General features: G+C 34.9%; 1 protein-coding gene across 2 annotated transcripts in view; it reads right to left on the bottom strand.

Annotated features, from left to right (window-relative positions):
• The window catches only part of NRK (Nik related kinase), a 126,021-nt gene that overhangs the window by 33,605 nt on the left and 70,282 nt on the right, over positions 1 to 22,134 (bottom strand). For both annotated transcript variants that reach the window (XM_070291067.1, XM_070291066.1), the window contains exons 8-18: positions 20,649 to 20,779; positions 18,729 to 18,783; positions 16,145 to 16,223; positions 14,906 to 15,081; positions 13,276 to 13,339; positions 11,693 to 12,860; positions 9,590 to 9,697; positions 6,328 to 6,395; positions 4,434 to 4,528; positions 1,858 to 1,955; positions 252 to 604 (exon numbers count right to left, since the gene is read on the bottom strand). In XM_070291067.1, coding sequence (XP_070147168.1) covers positions 252 to 604; positions 1,858 to 1,955; positions 4,434 to 4,528; positions 6,328 to 6,395; positions 9,590 to 9,697; positions 11,693 to 12,860; positions 13,276 to 13,339; positions 14,906 to 15,081; positions 16,145 to 16,223; positions 18,729 to 18,783; positions 20,649 to 20,779 — 2,395 coding nt within the window. The remainder of the gene's footprint in view (positions 1 to 251; positions 605 to 1,857; positions 1,956 to 4,433; positions 4,529 to 6,327; positions 6,396 to 9,589; positions 9,698 to 11,692; positions 12,861 to 13,275; positions 13,340 to 14,905; positions 15,082 to 16,144; positions 16,224 to 18,728; positions 18,784 to 20,648; positions 20,780 to 22,134) is intronic.

Genomic DNA, 22,134 nt, shown 5'->3' with positions numbered 1-22,134 from the left:
TATAAAGAACTTAACAAAGAGTTGAATGTTAATAAAATATAATATTAAAAGAAATGCAAAATTAAGTGTTTTGCATTAAAATAATTTTTAATAAAATAATTTAAAAATCTATTATTGAAAATCAACCATTTACCAATATGCAAATGTAATTCATTCACCCTCCTGGTGATAAATTTTAAAGGTAAACCAAAGATACAAATTGTTCTGAAATTATAAAACATGGACAATGCAAATAATCCAAGAAAACCAACCTTGGCCAGCTAGAAGCATCATCAGGATTATTGCCTTTGTCATCAATAACCTCATCATTGTCATCATCATCATGGTCTTCACCAACAACATCAGCCTGATCAACCTGGTCATTCAACTCATCACTGCCATTGTCGTGGTCATAACTATCTTCATAAGCGTCATTAGAATCATCAGTATCAGCACCAGCATCATAAAGCTCAACATAATCACCATCCTCTTCAGGTGGCTGAACAACAGGTGCAGGAGTTAACCAGTCATTCCGGAAGATTTCAGATAGTGCATTATAGCCTACCCATTCATTTGTCAAGTAAACGGGAGGTGATATTTTTCCTACTTTAAATCCATCTGGAACCTGTGTGCACAAGAAAGGTTAATGTAGTCTCTAGTAGCCTTTCATTTTCTTCTAGATTGGAAAGCTTCCAAGCTGACAATATTTTAAAATATATTTTCAACTGAAATGAAGATGTTCACTCATTAGGTAGAGCCAACATTTTTTTAAGGATGAGCCACCAAAACCCAAACCTCAGGCTGTGATCCTTAATGGCCTTTCTAGATCACACAGGGCAAAATTTACTCACTTTGTTTTTAATTAGCTCTACTTACCTGCTGAGAACTAGACATTCTAGTTTTGTTTTGGAGAAGAGTGTTTTGGTGTTGGAGAAGAAGACAGATGATTTGACACTCTACAGAAGAGTGTCACAATTTTCCTTTTGTTTTATCCGTTGATATTGGGATTAATACATAGCTCTTAAAATTGATGTGTTAATTTCTCCACTCTAGTTTTATGCAACATAGATTTATCTTGAAGTAATGCAAACACTTCTAAGAAGCAAACCAACATAAATCTACCTTAAAAAAATCTACCTGCAATGAAGAAGACCCAGGTTTAATCCCTGGGTTGGGAAAATCCCCTGGAGAAGGAAATGGCAACCCACTCCAATATTCTTGCCTGTAAAATCCCATGGACTACAGTCCACGTGGTCACAAAGAGTTGGACACAGCTGAGTGACTAACACACACACACACACATGCACACACACACACACCCACACATATACACATAATGTCCTATAAGCAATCTCTGAGCAATCTGAAAGGGCTGTATGTATAGTAGGGTAGAGGTAATTACAAGAATAAAACAGAATAATCTGAAAGCATTAAATCATAAATAATTAGAAGGCCTTTTTATTTATGAAATTAGAAGGCATTTCATTTTTCACTATTTTTTTAATTTTTATGTATTGCCTCATCTTCTAAGAAATGATATTAGACAAAAAATAAGCATTTAAACTGTACTTCTTAATTTGAGCTAATGCTTCTACAAGCAGCTTTTTTTATCTCTCCTCTCTCAAATATATTCTGATATTAGAATGTGAAAATAAAATATTTTATGATCAATTAAATGTTTTTACATATCAAATGTCATTTCTAGATTTCATATTCTGCATGCTGACATACCAATAGAAATCTATATTTGAAAGATTAATTTAAAAACTCAATGCTTTAACCTTTCCCTCAAATGAAGATGAAAGTATGTAAGTCAAAAGAAATTGAAGATTAAAGAGAACAAACATAAATATGTTAAGAGTTAAGATGGAAACCTACATGAATATCAACCAGCAAACTCTGATCAATGGTAGAATAAGGTGGTGATGACTGGGACCGCCTCCTGATCACAGGACTTGTTTCCTCAGAAGAAGATTCTGTAGAATGCCAAAAAGACATTAGTAACAGTGGTAATCACAACCATTATCTTCATTTTTATAGCAAACCACTTCAATCTCTTGGTATTCTTGTAGCCTCTTTCCATTCAGGAGAGATCACTTGATAAATTCTTATGGGGCCAAGATCCTATGTTCTATTTTCACAGGTAGAGAGAGACTCAAAGTTTGTTCTGTTAGACCTACATGGCTTTCTTGTTTTTAATATTAAATATATACTTGCTGAATATTTTTGTGTAAAAAGGTACATAGTAAGACTGGTATGCAGATAGTCCCATGAGAAGAAGAGAATGCATCAAGAACAGTAAGGGCTGGTGGTATTTCTGGCCTCCCCTAATAACCAGTAGAAAAAGAGCCCAACGGTGTATAGAAGATGATAGTTTAAACAAAAATTTCAAGAGGAGAGTTGACTCTTCAGTCTTAATCCCCCAATTTCCACTCAGATATATCCTCAAGTACTGCAATACAGTTGAGACATAAACAACTAAAAAGTGACAAATCTTAGCCCTTTTTATAAAGCTGTGAGCCTTTCTATAGAGGCACTCTGCAATACAACTTTCTGCAGTAACAGAAATGTTCAGTATCTGCACTGTCCAATACATTAGCTACTATCCACACATAGCATTTGAGCACTTGAAATATGGCCAGTGTATCTGGGGGGTTGAATTTTAAATTTAACTTCATTTTCAATTTAGTTTTAATTTTAACAGCCACATTTTGCTAGCTGTATCACAACACACAGTTCAATTTTACAGTGTAAATATTTCCATTTAAAATGCAAATCTGTCCAGATTAGAAGTCTGGAATTTTTATATTAAGGTTTGTGGTATAGTAAATAACATCTGTGGTTAAAACAGGGTGAAAATATTTAGGTTCAAAGATCAGTAGATCTGGGTGAGTTTACTTAGAAAAAGCTTCACTAAGGGGACCTTCAAGTCCCTATTTATTGTTTTTGGGTGCTTGGATTTTGAAGACAAATAGTATTCTCTCTCTTTTATTTGCAGCTTTGATATTTATATAGCCAAAATATTGACACTACAACTCCAAAAAGCATGTATTTGAAAATATTACTATCTTTTGAGGATATTATACTGAACACATCTTACAATTTGTGTTCATGCCTTCTGACACTGTTATACCTTTGCAGTTTATTACCTTTCTGCAGAAAACTATTTTCTTGCAAGTGTTTTGGTGTGTCATTAGGCTAGGTAAGAAGTTTGGGTAAATGTTCGAGATTTTGAGGCAAATCTGTAGTAAGGTTTTCTGATTTCCTGTATTATGAGGTATGTAATATCATAGGAACTTCAAATCATCTATGTAGCATACACAATAAAATAATAGAATTTTAGAGCTGAAAAGAACCTTAGCTATTGTCTACATAGATACTCTCCCTTTCTCTCTCCCACCACTGTTCATAACTGCCTAGTCCAGAATTTCCTTATTTCAAAATATACAATATGAATAAATCTTCAATTTTTAGTTGCTTCTTTAGTATTAGCAAATTAACCCTGGTCAAACCAGAAAGATTCTGAGAAAAAAATTGCTAAAGTTTCTCTTCACATAGGCTTGTCTTATTTCTCACAAGATAATATTTCTGCATGAGGGGACACTCTTATTTAAAGAAAGTACATCACTATCTGAGTTTCCTAAGAAGAAGAATGACCTTTAAAAATTCAGGTCTTTGAGTATCTGATTTTCATACAGTATACCTATATATTCATTTAAGTATTAATGTTTCAATAAAATCTATATGCTATATTTTTACAGGTGACCTGGGGACTCAGTCAGGCATTTTCCCCATGTTTAACTTACCTGAATTACTTAAAAGTAGATAGTGCCAGATTTTATGTTCCAAGGCATAATTTTGACTTTGTTTATACTGATATTTCATAAATCTATAATACATTTAAACTCTCCCAAAAGTACATCATTAAATACTTATTTGAAATTCATATCACAGTTTGTGAAGCTATTTTCTATGATTTTATTAATTTTTTTCTTTTTGAGTAACTATATTAATTTTTAACATTTATGAGATACTGTATGTTTTACTTTGAGGAGGTAAAATAACAAACTGATAAATAAAACACATGCCCACAACTAGTCCATCTAATATTTCAATATTCTAAAGATTGTCTATAAATTTTAGCCTGTTGGAGAGGCCTTTCTCAAGTTCCTTTCCCATATTTTTCACACATGGTATAGAAACTAAAGCTGAACTCCAACCCTCCACCTCCCTAGGCACATTCTTAACTACTACCCAAAAGAAAAAAGAAACTTTAGAAAAATTACTCTCCATTTCTCAAAGGACTGCCAAATCCAATGACTTGGTCTTCATCCTACTTGGCCTCTCTGACACTATTGATTCATTCCTTCTTGAAATTCTTTCTTGACTTTTGCAAAATAAACTGTTAAACATTAACTCCGTTTTGACTGTTTAAACTTTGTGCTTTGAATCACCTGATGCTGCTGGGCAATTTTGAGGATTTTGCGAACTCCTTTGTCTGATGTCAATGGGCTTCTGAGCTTGTTCCAAAAGAGACCGCTGAGGAACACTAATGAAAAGACAGAAAAGCATGTGCCATGTCCTAACATTTAAAAAGGGAATGTATAACTCAACATCAAGACCAACAAACTTTTAAGTATATGGGTATATATCAAACTGAAAGTAGAGCTTTAGTAATATTTTCCAATTTCTGCAAATCTATTATTTTATCTAGAAAAGAGAAACAATTTCTAAATATAAAAAAACTGTCTCCATACAAGTATATGTTTCCTTCACATATCATGTTTATTTCTAAAAATTTCTATAAAGTTTCTTTAAACTAATATTCAGACTTTATCATTACCTAGGTAAAACAGCAATAATCAGAAATTTATAGTGCATGTGAGGATTTTAACATGATAAAAAGCTAAGTTATTTTAAATATTCTACTATTACCATCCTTATTTCAAATGCTTGGAATTTGTGATTCTTTAAGTCAGCCTGCATTAGATACATGAATAAATAGACAGATAGGACACTTTGGTTTTCAAGATTCAAATTCAGGGAATATTTAGAAAGTTTCTTTGGACAAGCACTACTAAATTTTACAGTTGCTTTGAAATTTCTATATAGGAAGTACTTTGATTACTGATTTAGGCCTGGAACAGATAAGAGTCTTTTCTATGACCCTGAATTTCAGAAAAGACTCAAGATTTAGTTAAATTTGTTTCATAAATGTAACCATATCTAAAGTAAATATATTTGCTATACATAAACTCAAAAACCTTTTAGTGATAAAAACCAACCAAAACCAGTTTAAAAGCAATATTGAATTTTTATATACCCCATGTTTAACAATTTAATAGCCATACTGATTTTATATTATACCCATGATACCAAAACAGATACACAAAAACTAAACTGATTTCTCCTCTTTTGTTATCAGAAGGATCATGACAACTCATTCACTGAATGCATAGTAAGGGAAAGCTCCCAATTTTGCTTTAAAGTTTTTCAAGATTTCTTTCTACCAGTTAAATCTAAATGACATAAATTCATGAGTGTTTTAAAAAATAATAAGATAGAAATATACATACTAAATACTATCAGCTCTATGCCATCTGACCATACTGTGCAGAATCTTAAATACAGTAAGTATTCACGGAATGGTTGAGTGAATGAATATAGGCTAAGTTCTCTCTAGTATGAGTTGGGAGTTGGAGGGGGTATGATTTTCAAGGAACACCTATATTAAAATTTAGCAGTCAAACATAACACATGGCATACAACATCTAAAATATGAAACATGACTTTGAAAATTAGTGATTATTATCAATAGTATAGAGTGAAAAATTACAGTGATTGGTATAAAATAATGATATAATATTGAGTTTTAGATTTGATTTTCCTTATAGGTCATTTCAGGTTTGCCCATTCTGTGGCATTAGCTGCTGAGGTTATCAATTGTATGTGTGTTTTATCACGTACTACATGATGTACTACATGATAAAATATGTAATTGAAGTATACCTGATACACTAAAATATCGCATCTTTTTATTGTAAATTACTAATTGAAAGCTTTTCAAGAATTCACTGTTGATCCTTCTATTAAATTGTGAATCTTACCAGCTAATCATCAAACTAAATAACACTGAGATTGCAGTATATTCAAATATGAAAGATCTAGTTAATGGATTGTTGCAGTTTTGGGGTTTTAAACGTGGGCCAGTGATGTCATTGATGACTATGTTGTCACTAATATTTTAATTTTGAATTTACATAGAACTTAGTGTCAAATAAATAAGCATTAATATTCCATATGATAGTAAATCAGAGTAATCTGAATATAGAAATCAGAGATACATACCTTGAAGAGAACGTGACACGATGTACACGATCCTGGTTGCAAGGCATAGAAGCAGATCTCTCTTGAACCTTGAGATAAAATGTAAAACTTCAGTAGAATTCTCAATCATAAATTTTTTGAGTTACTAATTTATGGGAAATTGTCATTCTTCACATAGAGATATTTTCTTAAAAACCCAACTTATAAAATCTGATTTTCATAAATAAATCATATTTTCCTAATTACTTACAGTATGACATTAGAACTGCTTAACCAAAATCTTTGAATATAGCCTTGAATTTTAGTATAACAACAAATTATGGAGATCATATAGTCAAACACCCTCATATTATTATTGAGGAATCTATATCCTGGAGATGGAAAATGACTTTTCCAAGGATTTACATCAAGTCAAAGAGTATCTTTAATCAGACGGTAGGCCTCCTGCCTGATAATTTAATGTTCCTTTTATGTTATCATATTACTTTTTATATCAAGTTCAAACTTCTTGCCCAGAATTGAAATTCAAATTTTTTACCCACTTACCCTTCTAAGCTAATACTAAATTTTCAAAAGTTGTAACATACACACATACATTATTCAAATGTCTCAAGAATTTAAAGTGTTTAATCTTTAAGGAAGTATGTCCTTTTATCATCTCATAATCAGTGTTTGAAACACTTTTCAATTCTAAACAAATTAATTTTATTTTATCAATTATTCATTCATCTAATACAGCAAAAGACTTGAAACAGAGCACATATAATGAGCCCACTTCCATCTGTGGTACAGATTTACTTTCTGCCAACTTAATATATAGGGCCATGAAGTGTATCTCTAGGTTTCTACTCAAAATAGTTTTTAACTACCCCCCTCAAATAGGTCATTCTGACATTCAACAAGGCTGTCACACTAGATTCTTTAGAAAGGAAAATTCAGTGTTACAATGAAAAATAAATTTAGTATTTTCATGCTGATGAAATCATTCTATAGCTTCTATAAACTATATTAATCTTACTATGCTATTTTTTTCCTCTTAGGTAGCAACCTATCGAGGTTTTCTTTATACTCCAACAGATAGATTAGAAATGAAAAATGTTGTCAGTCATTCACATATTTTGCTAATGAATGTTTTCCAGTATAACCAGATGTTTGGCAGTATGCAAGACAAGCATCTGACTGACTGTTTCCACTTTTGATTCAGATAACTGGCATCACACTGACTCCATCCAGGCCTCTTGGTTCATGAAGCTAATCTCTGAAAGTTTACTGAAACTAGTTAACCAGAGGCCAAAATTAGATAAAGGTCAATAATAAGAAAGGCTAATGAATAGACTGTATTTTTTCTGAAAATTGGGGAGAAGAAAATGATTAGTAAGAATGGCATATATTAAGGCAAATGATGTATTCCAAACAAATCTTATAGAGCTCGTTATATTTTGGGCTTAATGTATCATGCTTATGTAATAATTGTCATCTGGGGTAAGAGTAAAGTCATCATTTAATACAGCAGAGAGGGGGACATATTGCCTCTTGTAATTAAATAATACAATCCAGCATACGTTCTATCTGCGACTAACTAGTATTGATAAAGCAGTGCTCTGTTATTCATTTCAAGAGACTGTTATTATCAGAAATAACATATTTAAAAAGGATAAGTGTCCATGGCATACATCATAATAGACTACTGTGAAGTATCTTGAAAGAAATAGATAGTGATCTTGGGTGCTTGTCCTGATTAAGAGTAGCAATGACTCACTATTAATAAAACAAGAATGTCTGAGTTCTTCACTAATCCACCTATCTGCATTTAGTGACCAAAAAAGTTTTAGATAGCTACTAATAGCTGTAAGGAATGCTGTCTATAATGACAGGACCTTGTCCACACTCCTCACCAATACCATGTGCTAAATAGTTATTAAAAAACTTGTGAAAACAAAAGTCAATCTGGACACCAGGACTGACATGATTATTCCCATAAATCTAAGAAAATAAACGATAGGTTAAAATGAGCCAGACCCTGTCATAATCTACATCTCAGAAAGAGATATAAGCTGAACTACTGAATTTTTCATGGGCAATATTTTTATTTAAAAGAATGACTGAGGAGACAAACTGATTATTCAACTTGGGTATCTGGCAGGCAGTTTATTTAAAATCAGTGAAGTAAGCCTGTCAAATCAAGGAAAAAACAATTGATGTTATTTGTTAACAATGATAAAACTGAGCTTTCAATAACAAAGTAAATTTTAGACTCATCTATCACTGTGCACTTGACAGCTTATCAATACTCAACAATTTTATGATGAAATTGATGATATTAACTAATGCTATTTTTGGTGTTGTGAAATAAAATGCATATTTGGAAAGAACCACATACACAGTGAACCAGTATTTTCCAACTGATCAATGCATGAAGATATAAAATTGTGTATGAACAAAACATCTATTCATAGCTGATTAGATGGATTTTAATATTACTGAATATCCAAAATCTCACTGATATGGTTTTAGACTCCACTTCTCTAGTTGTGGTGTATTATCAAAGAATATGCATAATTATCTGAAAAATCTATGGAAATTCTCCCTGTTCAATCACAAATATGTGAGAAGCTAGCTTTTACTCACATACTTTAACAGTTGGCCTGGATGGCTGTCAATAGAGCATCAGACATTTAATCTGATGGCCCAGGGTTCATGTCCCCACTCAGGCGTTAGTCTATCTTTCAGGCTTCCTTGGTGGCCCAGAGTGTAAAAAGCCTGCCTGCAGTGCGGGAGACCTGGGTTTCATCCCTGGGTTGGGAAGATCCCCTGGAGAAGGGAATGGCTACCCATTCCAGCATTCTTGCCTGGAGAATCCCACGGACAGAGTAACCTGGCAGGCTACAGTCCATGGAGCCGCAAACAGTCAGACACAACTGAGTGACTAACACTTTCACATTTTCTTTTCAAACAACACATGGTAACAGATTGAATGCAGAAGCAGATATGAGAATCCAGCTGTTTCTTATTAAGCAAGATGAAGAATTGTTATTTCACTAAAATTTGCTTCTTATATTAACATCTAATAGTTTTATTACTTTTTAAGCAAAGTGATAGATATTTTAAATTTTTGGTTTTAATTTATAATACACTATATATTCAATGACATGATCTGAGTAAACAAAAGCTTTTTTGGAGTTTTCAGTGTTTAAGAGTATAAAGAGATTTTGAGACAAAAAAGTTAAGAACCATTGTTCCATGCACTTATTAGTGTCACAGTAACTCATATTGAGAGACTTACCTCATTTTCTTTAGGATCTGGAATGTATGGCTGCAATGGTTCTATTTGGACTTCAGCCTGAATCGAATGAAATGCTTCATCATTATCTGATGATTCATCTTCTTTGTCCTTGAAACAAAAAGGAAAATAAATATCTTACTTGCTGTTAAACTGTAAATTATAGGAGCAATTATCATCTTACTGTTCAATTAAAAAACAATTTTTCAATATTCAAACTGATTTAAATGTAGTTTCTAGTAGTTTTTGGTTCTGCATCCCTTTCAGCATCTGAGTAATGCTACAAATTCTTTGTAGAAAAATGCCTATAGAAAGACACATGTCTCTTCATATATTTTAGGGGGTCATTGACCACATGCAGCTCACTTTATTAGACCCAGGTTAAAAATCTCTGGTCTAAAGCTTAACTCATGAACCCAAAACTCTAACATTTAATGAGTGGTTATAATTACAAAGTTTGGTCCTCCTGAGCAATGGAAGATCTGCAATACAGCAGTGCAAATATTTCTTTTTGAGTCCTAAGAGTTTAGGCAAGTTTCTGTTTTCCCATTTAAGCCAATCGGCATTTCTTCAACACAAAGGGAATAATGGAAATGTGTTGTCTTTCTTTCTAGTGAGTTGAAATCACATACATCTTTAAATTCTAATAAATTTTCAGGTATTTTGAAAGACCTATGACTTGATTACAACAACAAGAATTTTCTTTTTCTTTGTATTTCCCTTGACAGTTACACATAAAGGCAAGAATACCTATACAAGATCCTAGGTTTAGTAGGATTTAGTACTAGGATTAGTAGCTATCATTTAGTGACTTTTTCTTCCATTTTAGAATGGCTTCTTACATAAATATTTAAAACACTGAAAGAGAATAAGTAATGTGTTATGCTACTAATACCATGAGTCTTGCAGGAATGCATAAAAGTCTTTTTTAAAAATGCAATTGTTACTAGGGCTCATTGGGAATAGTCATTAGCATTTTAGATTGCTTAATGTCTGGCAAATATTAGCACTTTGCACTCTTGCAATTCCTTCTCTATTTGGTTTCTTTTGCTTCTTATCTGTCAGATTTGGGGGACTAGACAATCATTTCCCCTTTTGGGTCTTGCTTCTCTTGTTGCTTTTACCTTTTCTCATGTTAAACATGTCTGGGAAACAGCATTTGCTCAATTAACACAATGGCCACAAACCAAACACTCCCTTATTGAGACATTCAGACAAGGCTGATTTGTAATAACTACATTCATTATTATTAGATAAGTGGATGTTGATAGCAGGGTTTAATTTAGGATCTTCACAATGATTCCTTTTATATAAACAGATACTGTGAAGTATAAGAAAACGACTGCTCTCCTGGTATTTTTGACCTCTTTAATTTGCTTATGAAGCCCACAAACCCTTCACTAACAGATTAGATTTGCCAGATTGAATCCACCAACTCCAGCCAAATTATCTATATATCTATTTATATTAGGGAATTTTGAAGAATGAAGTTTTATTAACTTGAATTTGTAACTTGTGCCATGTTCTATGCAGGTACTTCATTGATGTAAAATGGGTGGAAAATAAGTGAGACAAGTCATACTTATGGTAAGCATGTACAAAATGTTTAACCTTTAACATCCTAAAGTACAAAAACTAGTGCAATTCTCTTAAACAGGATGTTTAGCATTCTATGGGAGGAAAGAGCAAAATAAACGTACTTAGAGATTAGAGGAACAAAACTGAATTTTTGTGTTTATTTTAATGAGTTATATTTTTAATTTTGACCCATGAAAGTAATTTTTAAAAATCCAAAATAGTACCTTTAAATGTGTATATGATGTTGGTTAAGGAAATAATAGGTAGAAAATCAGGTAATAATGAAAGCTCTATCACTAAAGAGATATTAAGCAAATAACTGGATCATTCAAACAAATCTTTCTTTCTCAAATTTAGTCACAATTATTTGGAAATATCAGGATAATTTACTTGAAACCCAAATTATTTAATCTTCTCTGAGACACAATGAACATTTATTTCATTTGCTTTTACAGAGGGATCACCTCAGTATGAACTAGCATATTTTCTCTGCATATTTGACTTAGGAAAAATATCAAAAACCCTTACATTTGCAACTTGTCTCAGTTCTTCCTCATGCTGATTAAAGATATCCTCCCATCTGCATTGGCGCCTTTGCCTATGGGCTTCTAAATCTGAGAGCTCAAACACTTCAGGTCTCCGTGACAGCTTTGCCCGAAACCTCTTCGGTGATAGTCTTTTTGCCAGTGCCTGCCTTAGACTAGAAACTTTTGATTTTTTCTTCCGTGGTTGTTCTGGTTGAGAGTAAAACATGTCTGATGCCAGGTTTTCCATCAGGATTTGCAGTGGACCAAGCGGCTTTGAGTTATGTGCGTTTGGTGCTCGAAGTAAGTCTCTTGATAGGCCCTCTATGAGTGCTTGAACTGAGCCAACTGCCTGTGTGGGGTCTAGAGCCCAGGCTTGTGCTCGAGGTGACCATTCGAGTTGCCCCTCTACTGGAACGAGCACCTGAGTATCCAAATGGAGCGGCAACAGCACGTGGTGGTTCTGTGACAGTAGGGGCAGGAACACTTGGGCATGGACTCGTAATGACTCGGGCTCCTCTGCCTCCACCTCTGCCTGTATAGGCTCTGCAGCCTGTTCCTGTACCTCTGGCTGTTCGGGTGCCCCATTCGGCTGCAGCGGCTGTTCAGGTATGTGATTCTGCCTCTGGTGTTGTTCAGGGACCCGGCCGTGTCTTTGCTGTTGTTCAGGCACCCGATCTTGCCTCTGAAATTCCTCTGGTACCTGATCCAGATCCTGGGGCTCTCCTGATGCCTGGGGTTGGCCCTGAGCCTGCTGCTTTTTGGATACCTGGGCCTGTACCTGTTGAGGCCTAGGGGCCTTCACCTGAGCCTGTAGTGGCATAAACATGCAGGCTGCCCTCTGTGGTCGTGGAGGTGCCTTCATCTGCATCTGAAGGGGCATAGATGCCTTAGCCTTCACCTGAGCCTGTAGTGGCATGAACATCCGTGCAGCCCCTTGTACTTGCTGAGGTGCCTGGGCTTGCCCCTGTAGAGGCCTAGGTGTACCGTTCTGAGCCTGTAGTGGCATGAACACCCTGGCAGCTCCCTGGAGATGCTGAAGGGCCTGAACCTGTGGCTCTTCTCGGTCAGGTAACCATCTTGGTTGAGAGGGTTCTCCATGCAGGACTCTAAGTGGCCTGCATCTACTGCTGGTAGGCAGTCTCAGAAGCTCATGAGTACAAGAAGGTCCCCTAGAAATAAAAGTACAAACGGTTGCCATACAATTAGTGTTGTCAGTAGAGTGATGTCATTCAGGGAAGATGCTTTTATTTTTAAAAGATGAACATTTTTCTGCAATAAAGATACTTCCACTATATCTTTTTTGAATCATTCCTGTAATGTCTGAAAGTCTTTACATTAGCAATATATTTAATATTAATGGCCTGATAATCTAGTTGATCATTCTATCATCAGAAATTAAGGACTCTTTGAGTAGTAATAAAATTTTTTCCTGAACATTTCCATTCAAATATCTCTTGAATATAGAGATCTGTTTTATTTTATCAGAAAGGATTAAGTTTCTCTGAGTTAAACACAACAATATGGGATCAACTGTCTTACATGAACTGCTAACATCAAATTATATATGTAAGTTATCTAACGCACCTGAATCTTCTCATGGTATACTGCTCCTTAATAGCTTCTTCTCTTTCAAAGATCAGAGGTATTCCTTTTATGAAATAGAAAAAAAATAATGCATAATAATCAACAGAAATTAATAAATCCACCTTAGTCAATTTGCACCCTTTACTGCTCAGGATGCTGAGTGAATTTACAAGAACAAGAGGGCTGTAACCCTTCACATCACATCTACTGGTGGTGTAGACAATATCCTTCTTCCTAGGCCTCCTTTTGTAGCACAGTTATTCTACAGAGACTAATTTCTCTCTGTATAGGAAAAAAAAATAGCAATCTGATTGCTGCAATTCTAAAGAGAAAAAATTGAAAAAGGTAAAGGGACAAAGGGACAAAGAGAAACTCCAGATGGTTGGTGAGCATGGCTTACAGGTATGTACTATGGATGGAAGGACTTTATGGTTTGGGCCCACACCTATCTTTGGTCCTTTTAATGAGGATCTTGAAAATGAGGATCAGGATCTTTGGCCCTTTCAATGAGAAGGCAAAAATCTAAATTCTGTTTTTCACAACTAACACAGTGAAAATGTTTGGTATCTTTCCTGTCACCTGTGCTGCAGTGAAATACAGACACTTATAGACAAGAGTTTTCTTTTCAATTTCCTATATTAAAAAGTTTAGGACAACTATATTGACATCATCCATCAATTTCTATATAAATGTGGCTTTTCCTGCAGATTACATTTTGGAAATTTTGCAACTCTGGAAATTAGTGAATTCTCAACTAGATGTACCCATTCTGAGATTGGTTGACTTTTACGATGATGCTGGTCCAATAAATTCTCTACCATGGTTAAATACATTAATTCCTTCTGCTTCTCACTCAAAAATAAGATACGTATAGTTATGTAGATGGAAGAAGATTGGCTGCAGTCAATCCTATAGTGCATCTGAGAATGCCTGCTATCTTTTTCAGGCTCCCCACTTTCCATTCCATTATCACTCAACTCTGCATATGGTGCCCTAAACTAAATGCAAAATATGCCATATAACCTATAAAGTTGGAACTTTCTAAGTAGTTTCCTCTGGATTTGATGAATAACCATCCTGTCATTTTTGGCATTAATATCTAGAAGCTTAATTTTATTTGCATAAATTGTGCTTTGTTAATGACATCTTAAAGTTGGAGATTAATACATAAAACCAACTATGTGCAGTTCACTGATACTGCATCAAAAGTAGCAGTCAATAAGTGATTAATTATAAATCCATTTATCTAATTGGAGTTAACAATGAGAAAGAACAATAAGATACAGATTTCATTATCTTGTGTTTATTTCTCCAGTTAGTTTTCTTAAAATAAAATTAGCACATCATAAAATTCTTCTTGAGGCTTTCAAAGGCCTTTGTAAATATGAACGCATGCTAGTTGAACTAGCAAAAATTTATAATCTTATGTGTGTATGTATATGTATATATATGATCAGGTAAGAAATAATGAATTAAATGCACATGGCATATTTATGGAAAAGCTAAATGTCAAAAGGTCTCAGACTTTAATTTCAACTTAATTCTTAAATATTATTTTTCCTAAAAAAATAAGAAAAATTTCTCTCATTTGAATATTTATTCCAGTAAAATAAAGAGTTACATATCCTACCTTTTTTCTGTCTCTTTTTAATGATTCCAGTAAGATGCTTCTTTAATGACTCAACAACATGTCCTTCATTTTTTATATTCCGAACAAATGGGTGATGAAGCATGTTTGCAGAAGTAGGACGAAATAGGAAATTTTTGATCATGCACTTTTCCATGAAATCATGGAACTTGCGGGACCTAAAAGAAATGAATCAAAGAGGTAAAAGAGCATTCTCAGGTATTCCACACCTCCCACCTCCACCCACATGCCACTCTGAAGGTCATATTTTTGGAGAGAGTTGTCTTAGCTGTAATAGTCTTTTCAATAACCAGATATCCTATAGCTTGACAATGTACATTACACAGCAATGCCTTTCAAGCCTCAGAAGAGGCTGGAGTCAATGATATTTTCTACCCAAATAATAGTAGAAACTTCAGTGAGTTCAGAAGAATGTGCGTGGCAAAAAAGGCGAGTGGTGGGATGGCAATTAAGTGGTTGATATGATTTATGCAGACCATGAGACCAGACTGGTCATCCCACAGTAGTCATATTTTGAAGCCTGAGTGTTTTGCTTGACTATGTGCACTTTGAGCTCTAAAGCTGTCCGTGTAATGATCCAGAAAAGGGTGTTAATGTCACCAGGACTGATTAATCTTATAAAATGGCCCATGGAAACAGATGTGACCAGAAAGCCTGAATCTGTGGGAAGGGTTAAATTTAATCACAAGGAAGAATGTCAGCAACTGAATCATAGTAACCACTTTTACTAGGGCAAGTAATACATACTGAGAATAAGCAAGAACTTCACTTACTAGTTCCAAAAACTTCAGGAAGAAAGATTTTTAAGTTTAGTTGGGCTGTAGCACTCTGAGAGAACAAGTCCTCTTTAGGTTCTATGGATGTTTAGTTTTATGGGTCAAATGTCTGGGCTATACATCACAATCACTGACTGCCTATGTAAGCTCAGTGAGAAACTTCACAAAAGGCTTCCATTGGCCCAGCCCATTACAGGAAATAAAACTGAATACATCACTAATGCCAGGACAGTACTGTCATGATAATCTACCATGGAGAGTATTATTTCTATTTGGCTAGCTAGCTCTTAATGAATAGTACTCATTCAGACTCCTCAAGGTATCCGTTTTTAGGAAATATTGTCCAATAAGGATGTGGAAACAGGACTGATCAAATGAATTAAAACTTCTTTGCTATATAAAAATATCGTTAATGTGTTTAAGAGATTAAGTCATTCATCTTTACCATCCACTGGATTTGACTTTGGGAGCAGATTCACGCAAAATAACAAATAAGGCTTCCAAAGGTTGAAGGTTACACAGGGCTGCAAAGGAAAATAGATAAGTTTAGAATAAGTAAGAAAGGTAACTACAGAACAAACTCCTAATTCCAGAGGGGATTCTCAGTGTTCTTTCACATATCATATTGAATAGACACTGAAGAATAGACATGAAAGAAGGTAGTTAGAGGAAAAGCTGACTTTAATACAAGCTGTCCATTATATAAGATACTAAAGCTTCACTATTTCCAAGTGGGACAAATAATAATCAATTACACTAGGTTAAATTTTTGAAATGTGCGATTGATGATTTATATCTAGAGAAGCCAAAAATACAGGTGGAGTCAAGTACTCTTCTGTGCTTGTGTAATGCCGGTATCCTCCCCAGTTGTAAAACTGTAATATGTAATTATAGGCTGAAAAGTCAACCATACTAGTAACTATGCACAAGAATATGCAAACAATGATTTAGTAGTCTAAAAAGATGAGAATAATCTGGTTTGGAAGCTAACAGTCCTAGGAAAAGAAGTAGATACAACGTAACTATTAAGAAAGGGCCTCCTAGGTGGCACTAGTGGTAAAGAACCCGCCTGCCAATGCAGGAGACATAAGAGACATGGGTTCGATCCCTGGGTCTGGAACATCTCCTAGATGAGGGCATGGCAACCCACTCAAGTATTCTTGCCTGGAGAATTCTCATGGACAGAGGACCCTGTTGGGCTACAGTCCATAGTGTTGCAAAGAATCAGACACGACTGAAGTGACTTAACACGCACACACAACTATTAAGAACACACCCTCTAGATTAGATCATCTGTGTTCAAATCCTAATTCTACCTTTGTGACCTTGGGCAAATTACTTACCTCTCTGTGCTTTGGTTATTTCATCTTAAAAACAGGAAATATATCAAGAATTCCTTCAAAGAGTTGCTATGAGGATTAAATGGCAACACACTTATAAAAGTGTCTGGCACAGAGTAAGCACTTAATAAATATTAGCTATTGATATTATAAGGAAGATTTTAACTATCCGGCACCTCAATTCTGTGCAAAATTACTAGACTTTCATTCTCTTTTTCAGAAACACAACCATACAAAGAAAAGCCTATTCCAATATGTGGTATATAAATTCATTACCTCATTGGCTTGGGAATTCTGGGCTTTTCAATAAGTATTTAAATATGTGTCTCACTTTACTTATTTCCTCTTGTGTTTTGATTAAAGAAAACTGGCAGTGCAATAATTCCCCAAAGGAGAGCCATAGTGTAAATTTCACCTAATACTAAAAGTGTGTCATTCATGTGAGGACAATTTGATATTAATAACTCTTTAGAGGAATCCTTCCTCTCCCAAAATATATCTTAAAAAAAAATAATCTCCAGTGCCAAATTGGCCTCTCATAGTAGTATAAAGAAAGTCCCCAGGGTAATTTCATTAGAATAATATAAAGGCCATTGTTCAAAGGTCAAGCTTTATATAAATTAATAGAAGGTGCAGTGACCTGATCTCCATACCTGACCTAGCTTTAACCCATGCCCATTCTGTGATATGTCATATTCCAAGGGACACCAGAAATTCTTGATATTCCAAGGGACACCAGAGATTCTTAACAATTATAATACCACTATTTCTACTCCTTGAAATTACTCCCATTAGCCATGAAACACAGTGCTAAAATAGTAGATATTGTACAGATGAAGCACATAGGCACATGGGAACCTACAGGATCTGCTTGGAGAGGGAAAAGCAGGGCAGTTGCAAGCCCTGCCCCCTGACATACACACTTCAGGCATTTCTCTCACTTCTCATCAATACTATGAATGTGTTTATCACTTACATTCTTGGATTTAGGTATTGAGAACAGCAAATATGCCCTGTTTATGGGATTATACATTTGCTGGTTATGAATCATTTACACTCAAGTTCACATTCCACTTTTACTTTCCTACCAGAAAGCAGTAGTAACCTGAGAGAACAGACTGCTGACAGGTTACTTCAATGAAGAGAGGGAGGGGGAACATGAGAAAATGGAGCTTACTGAACAATGAGGGGCAATGGAGTGGCTGGTGGGAGCACGGAAGGCACCAATGATAGCTGGACTGACTCCAAAGTGGGGAAAAAAGCTTCCTTCTCAATATTGCTGAGGATTGGCTCAATTAAAAGGAACTACTGGTGGATTTTCTTAACTGGCACAGTCTGAAGTATATAAGTGTAACTGTTCAGGAACCTAAATATTTCATCAGTGAATATGTACTGGAACACCTTTAGATTCTGTTTGGTTATTACTATCATGACCAAATGTTACTGAGGCTAAATTGAGTCAATACTCAATCAGCCTAAAATAAGATATCTTAACAGAGAAGAATAAAAACTCTTACAGACATATCTGGCCATTCTGACTATGGCATTTCATAACTGGGGAAGACCATCATTTACAGTTTGGCACATGGTGTGGCACCTGTGTGATCAGTACAAGCTGACTGGTACAAGTGGCAGATTTGTACAGCATGTTTCCATAACTTTTAACCAACATCAAATATTATTACTCACGAGGAGCCCCTTCGGCCATTTCAATAGCAGTGATTCCCACAGACCACACATCACTCTGCAAAGGAAAAGATGACCAAAAAAAAAAAAAAAGTCACTTAAAAGTGGGAAACAGATAGTATTTAGAATCTCTAAACAATCTTTGGCTGAGGGGAGGTACCAATGCCACAGCCATTTTATGGGTTTTCTTCATTATAGACTGATGTTATAGGAAGACGTTATCTGACCCTATGACCAGCCAGTACTGTACTACACAAGTTGATATGGGTGGGGATTCAGTGAAAGGAAAATTCATCTTGGATGTATTGCTATTGTCACCTTAACTGAAATAGCAAAAGGGATTTGTTGTAAAGAAGTCCAATCACATACTACTAGCTCTAAAGAAGTCAGATCTTAGGTAAAAGATTTAACACTTTGTACCTCAATTTTACCCTATGTAAATTAGGGCTTCCCTGGTGGCTCAGATGGTAAGGAACCTGCCTGCAATACAGGAAACACAGGCGACATGGGTTTGATCCCTGGGTCAGGAAGACCCCCTGGAGAAGGGAATGGCTACTTACTCAAGTATTCTTACCTAGAGAATTCCATGGACAGAGGAGCCTGGCGGGCTACAGTCCATGGGGTCGCAAAGAGTCACACATGACTGAGTGACTAACACTTTCTTTTTTTCACTCTCAAAATAGAGATGATAATAATAGGACCCATGTTATAGAACTAGCATAAATATGAAATGAAATACTATATACATAAGCACTTTCAGGAGTTCCTTGAATACAGGAAACTGAGAACAGAATGATAATTCTAGAAAATTATACATTTTAGGAGGCTCTAGGAAATGATCTTCACTACTGTTAACTGTACTTTGTTTTTTAGAATGCAGAAAGGGCACAGGGCTAGAAGTGCACCGTTTGGCGTAATGACTCCTAAACAAGTTAACTGAATTATTAAAATACCTGCTTATAGATGTCTTAGCTTCAAAGAGTTGTGATGATATAAGTTTAAGTATTCTTTAAGTTATGTGGGACTGAAAATGTAAAATGTATAATTAATATGGGTGAAAGTCCTTGGAAGACTGCCAAAAACTGTACAGCTATAAAGCATTATTGTTACAGCAAGTCACTTAAAGAGCATTATACTTCCACTGTCTCCATAGCTCCTAATAGCACTGGCTCTCAACAGATCTGCTTGCAAATCAAGCAGAGGGCATTTAAGGGAAAAGGAAAAGAGATGAAATTTGAATTAATCAACTTTGAGTATTGAGTCCTAGGTTCCACACAACGAAACCACAATGAATTGTTTGGATGAGTTATGATGTGGAGAGTGAGTGCGGTTTTTCCAGTCTATAGCAAATGGGGTGTTTTCTTTCCATACCAACTTTTAAAAATGTGTACATAGATGTATATTGTCCAAATTGCAGCTTCAGTGGAAATTTTAATAAATAGCATAAATTGTTACTTAATTTGTCTATTCCACTGATTTTCTGTGGTTTGGAGCTGAACCATGCCAAGGACTTTCTCCATTACCCTGAGTAATCAAATTATTATTTTTTTTCTCTTTGGAGCTAAGTTACTGTGGGGATTAATAATTGGCTTTACATTTATTCAGTTTTAAGTGTATAAAGCACTCTGTCCCTGGAAGTTAAATTTCCATATAAAGCCACATAATATAATATTCTTTACCAAGAAGTTGTAAGCAAGATGAACTAGACATTCTTCCTCAAATATGGATAACTCCCAATGGTCTACTTTGCCTACATTCTTAGAAAATATTATTTTTACACACATCATCAAACCACATATAGCAATAGTGGCTAGTACTTCCTATTTAAGTAGTGGTTTTTATTCTTTTATTTCATAATTTAAAATAAAAAGTCAAAAGTCCTTTACAAATTTTGTCTCCTACTATCTGAATCCTTACACTTACTCTGTAATCATAGGAGCGTCTGGGGTCCTCATCACAGTCAATCACTTCAGGTGCCATCCAGTATGGTGTCCCAATGAAGCTATTTCTCCTCCCATTAATTCTGCTCACCTGGGCACTCACTCCAAAATCCACTGCAAAATTCATTTGTCAAAATAATTAATGAGTAACAAAAAGCTCAATAAGTTATTGCTTTAACTTGGAAAGCCAATACAAAAGCCACAATGGATAACAGATTTTCATTCCAGCCCAGCAAACTTTACCATGAAGTCTACTCCAGGAACACTGGGAAATAGGCTTTTGCTGGTATTTATGTTGGAAAGAGATTCAGCAGTGCTATTATAAATCTACAGTAGGTTTGGCTGAATGTTTACCATGAATATTAAAAATAAAGTTCCATCAGTATACCCTAAACCTCTGAAGTGATAACATATGTAGTGTTTGGACCTGCCACCAAGCTGGAAGAAGACCAGCACTATAAGCAGCATCTAAGAAATCAAAAACTTATTAGCACTTTATTAGGAAGTCTCACTCATGATGTTAGAAAGTCCTACTACACTAATAAAGAAAAATAAATTTATGCTAAAATTTAGTTTAAGTTCTTCTACAGATCTTCTGAATCAGATGCAAATATTTAGTGTGGTATCCATATCTCAGCTTAGACTATTAAAGCTCAGTCTTCTATTCATCTGTGGGATATATTATATGAAAATATTTAGTATGGTATCCTCAGAAACAGACAGAAAAAAAGGCTAAAGTAGACTGGGGTTATTTAGTCCAGAAAAAATAAAACATGGATGAAAAATGAAGTAGATTTTCTAATTTAGAATGGTTTCCAGGAATCTAGAGGATGGCTAACAACCCTGACTGAAAAGTAGTTTAAAGAACTTAGGAAAAGAAAAGAAAAATTAAAAAGTTAAGAGTTTAAGGCAGTGTTAAAGGAAGGACTAATAAAGACAATGTCAACACAATGTCCATAATACATGAAAATCACTGGGTGTTGCACAGTCTCATTATCTAGATACTTTTTTTTTTTTTGAGAATAGGTTACATCAGAGTTCAGCATTCTCACCACCCCTGAGGGCCAACTTTAAGGGCCAAGAAATATCTATGAAGGCCATAAGCTTATATATGACATTCAAAGAAGAAAAGGAAATGAGCAAAGACTGGAAGAAAAGAGTGATAAATGGAAGAAAAGGGAAAAAAAGAAAAGCTGAAATTAAAAGTAGGGATGAGATCCCACCAGTGGCATCATTCATTTTTCCTTACTGACTTAGGGACCAGAATATGAGGGTTATTGATCAGTTGCGACTGCAATATAGTCACTGACCAGTCTCTCTCCTTTCTGTTACTCCCTTTGGGTTTTGCTTCTTCAACCTTCTCCTTCTAACCTGTCATTTAAAAATATTGTGGGATCTAAGAAATCTAGAAACCAATGTCTAAGGGTTATATAGAGATAAGAAGCCTGAACAATTTTAATCCAGTGCTA

The sequence above is a fragment of the Ovis canadensis genome, chromosome X (assembly GCF_042477335.2).
Source record: "Ovis canadensis isolate MfBH-ARS-UI-01 breed Bighorn chromosome X, ARS-UI_OviCan_v2, whole genome shotgun sequence".
NCBI classification, from domain to species: Eukaryota; Metazoa; Chordata; class Mammalia; order Artiodactyla; family Bovidae; genus Ovis; species Ovis canadensis.
Note: the sequence above shows the minus strand (reverse complement) of the source record. Positions and strands in the feature narration are given on the sequence as shown.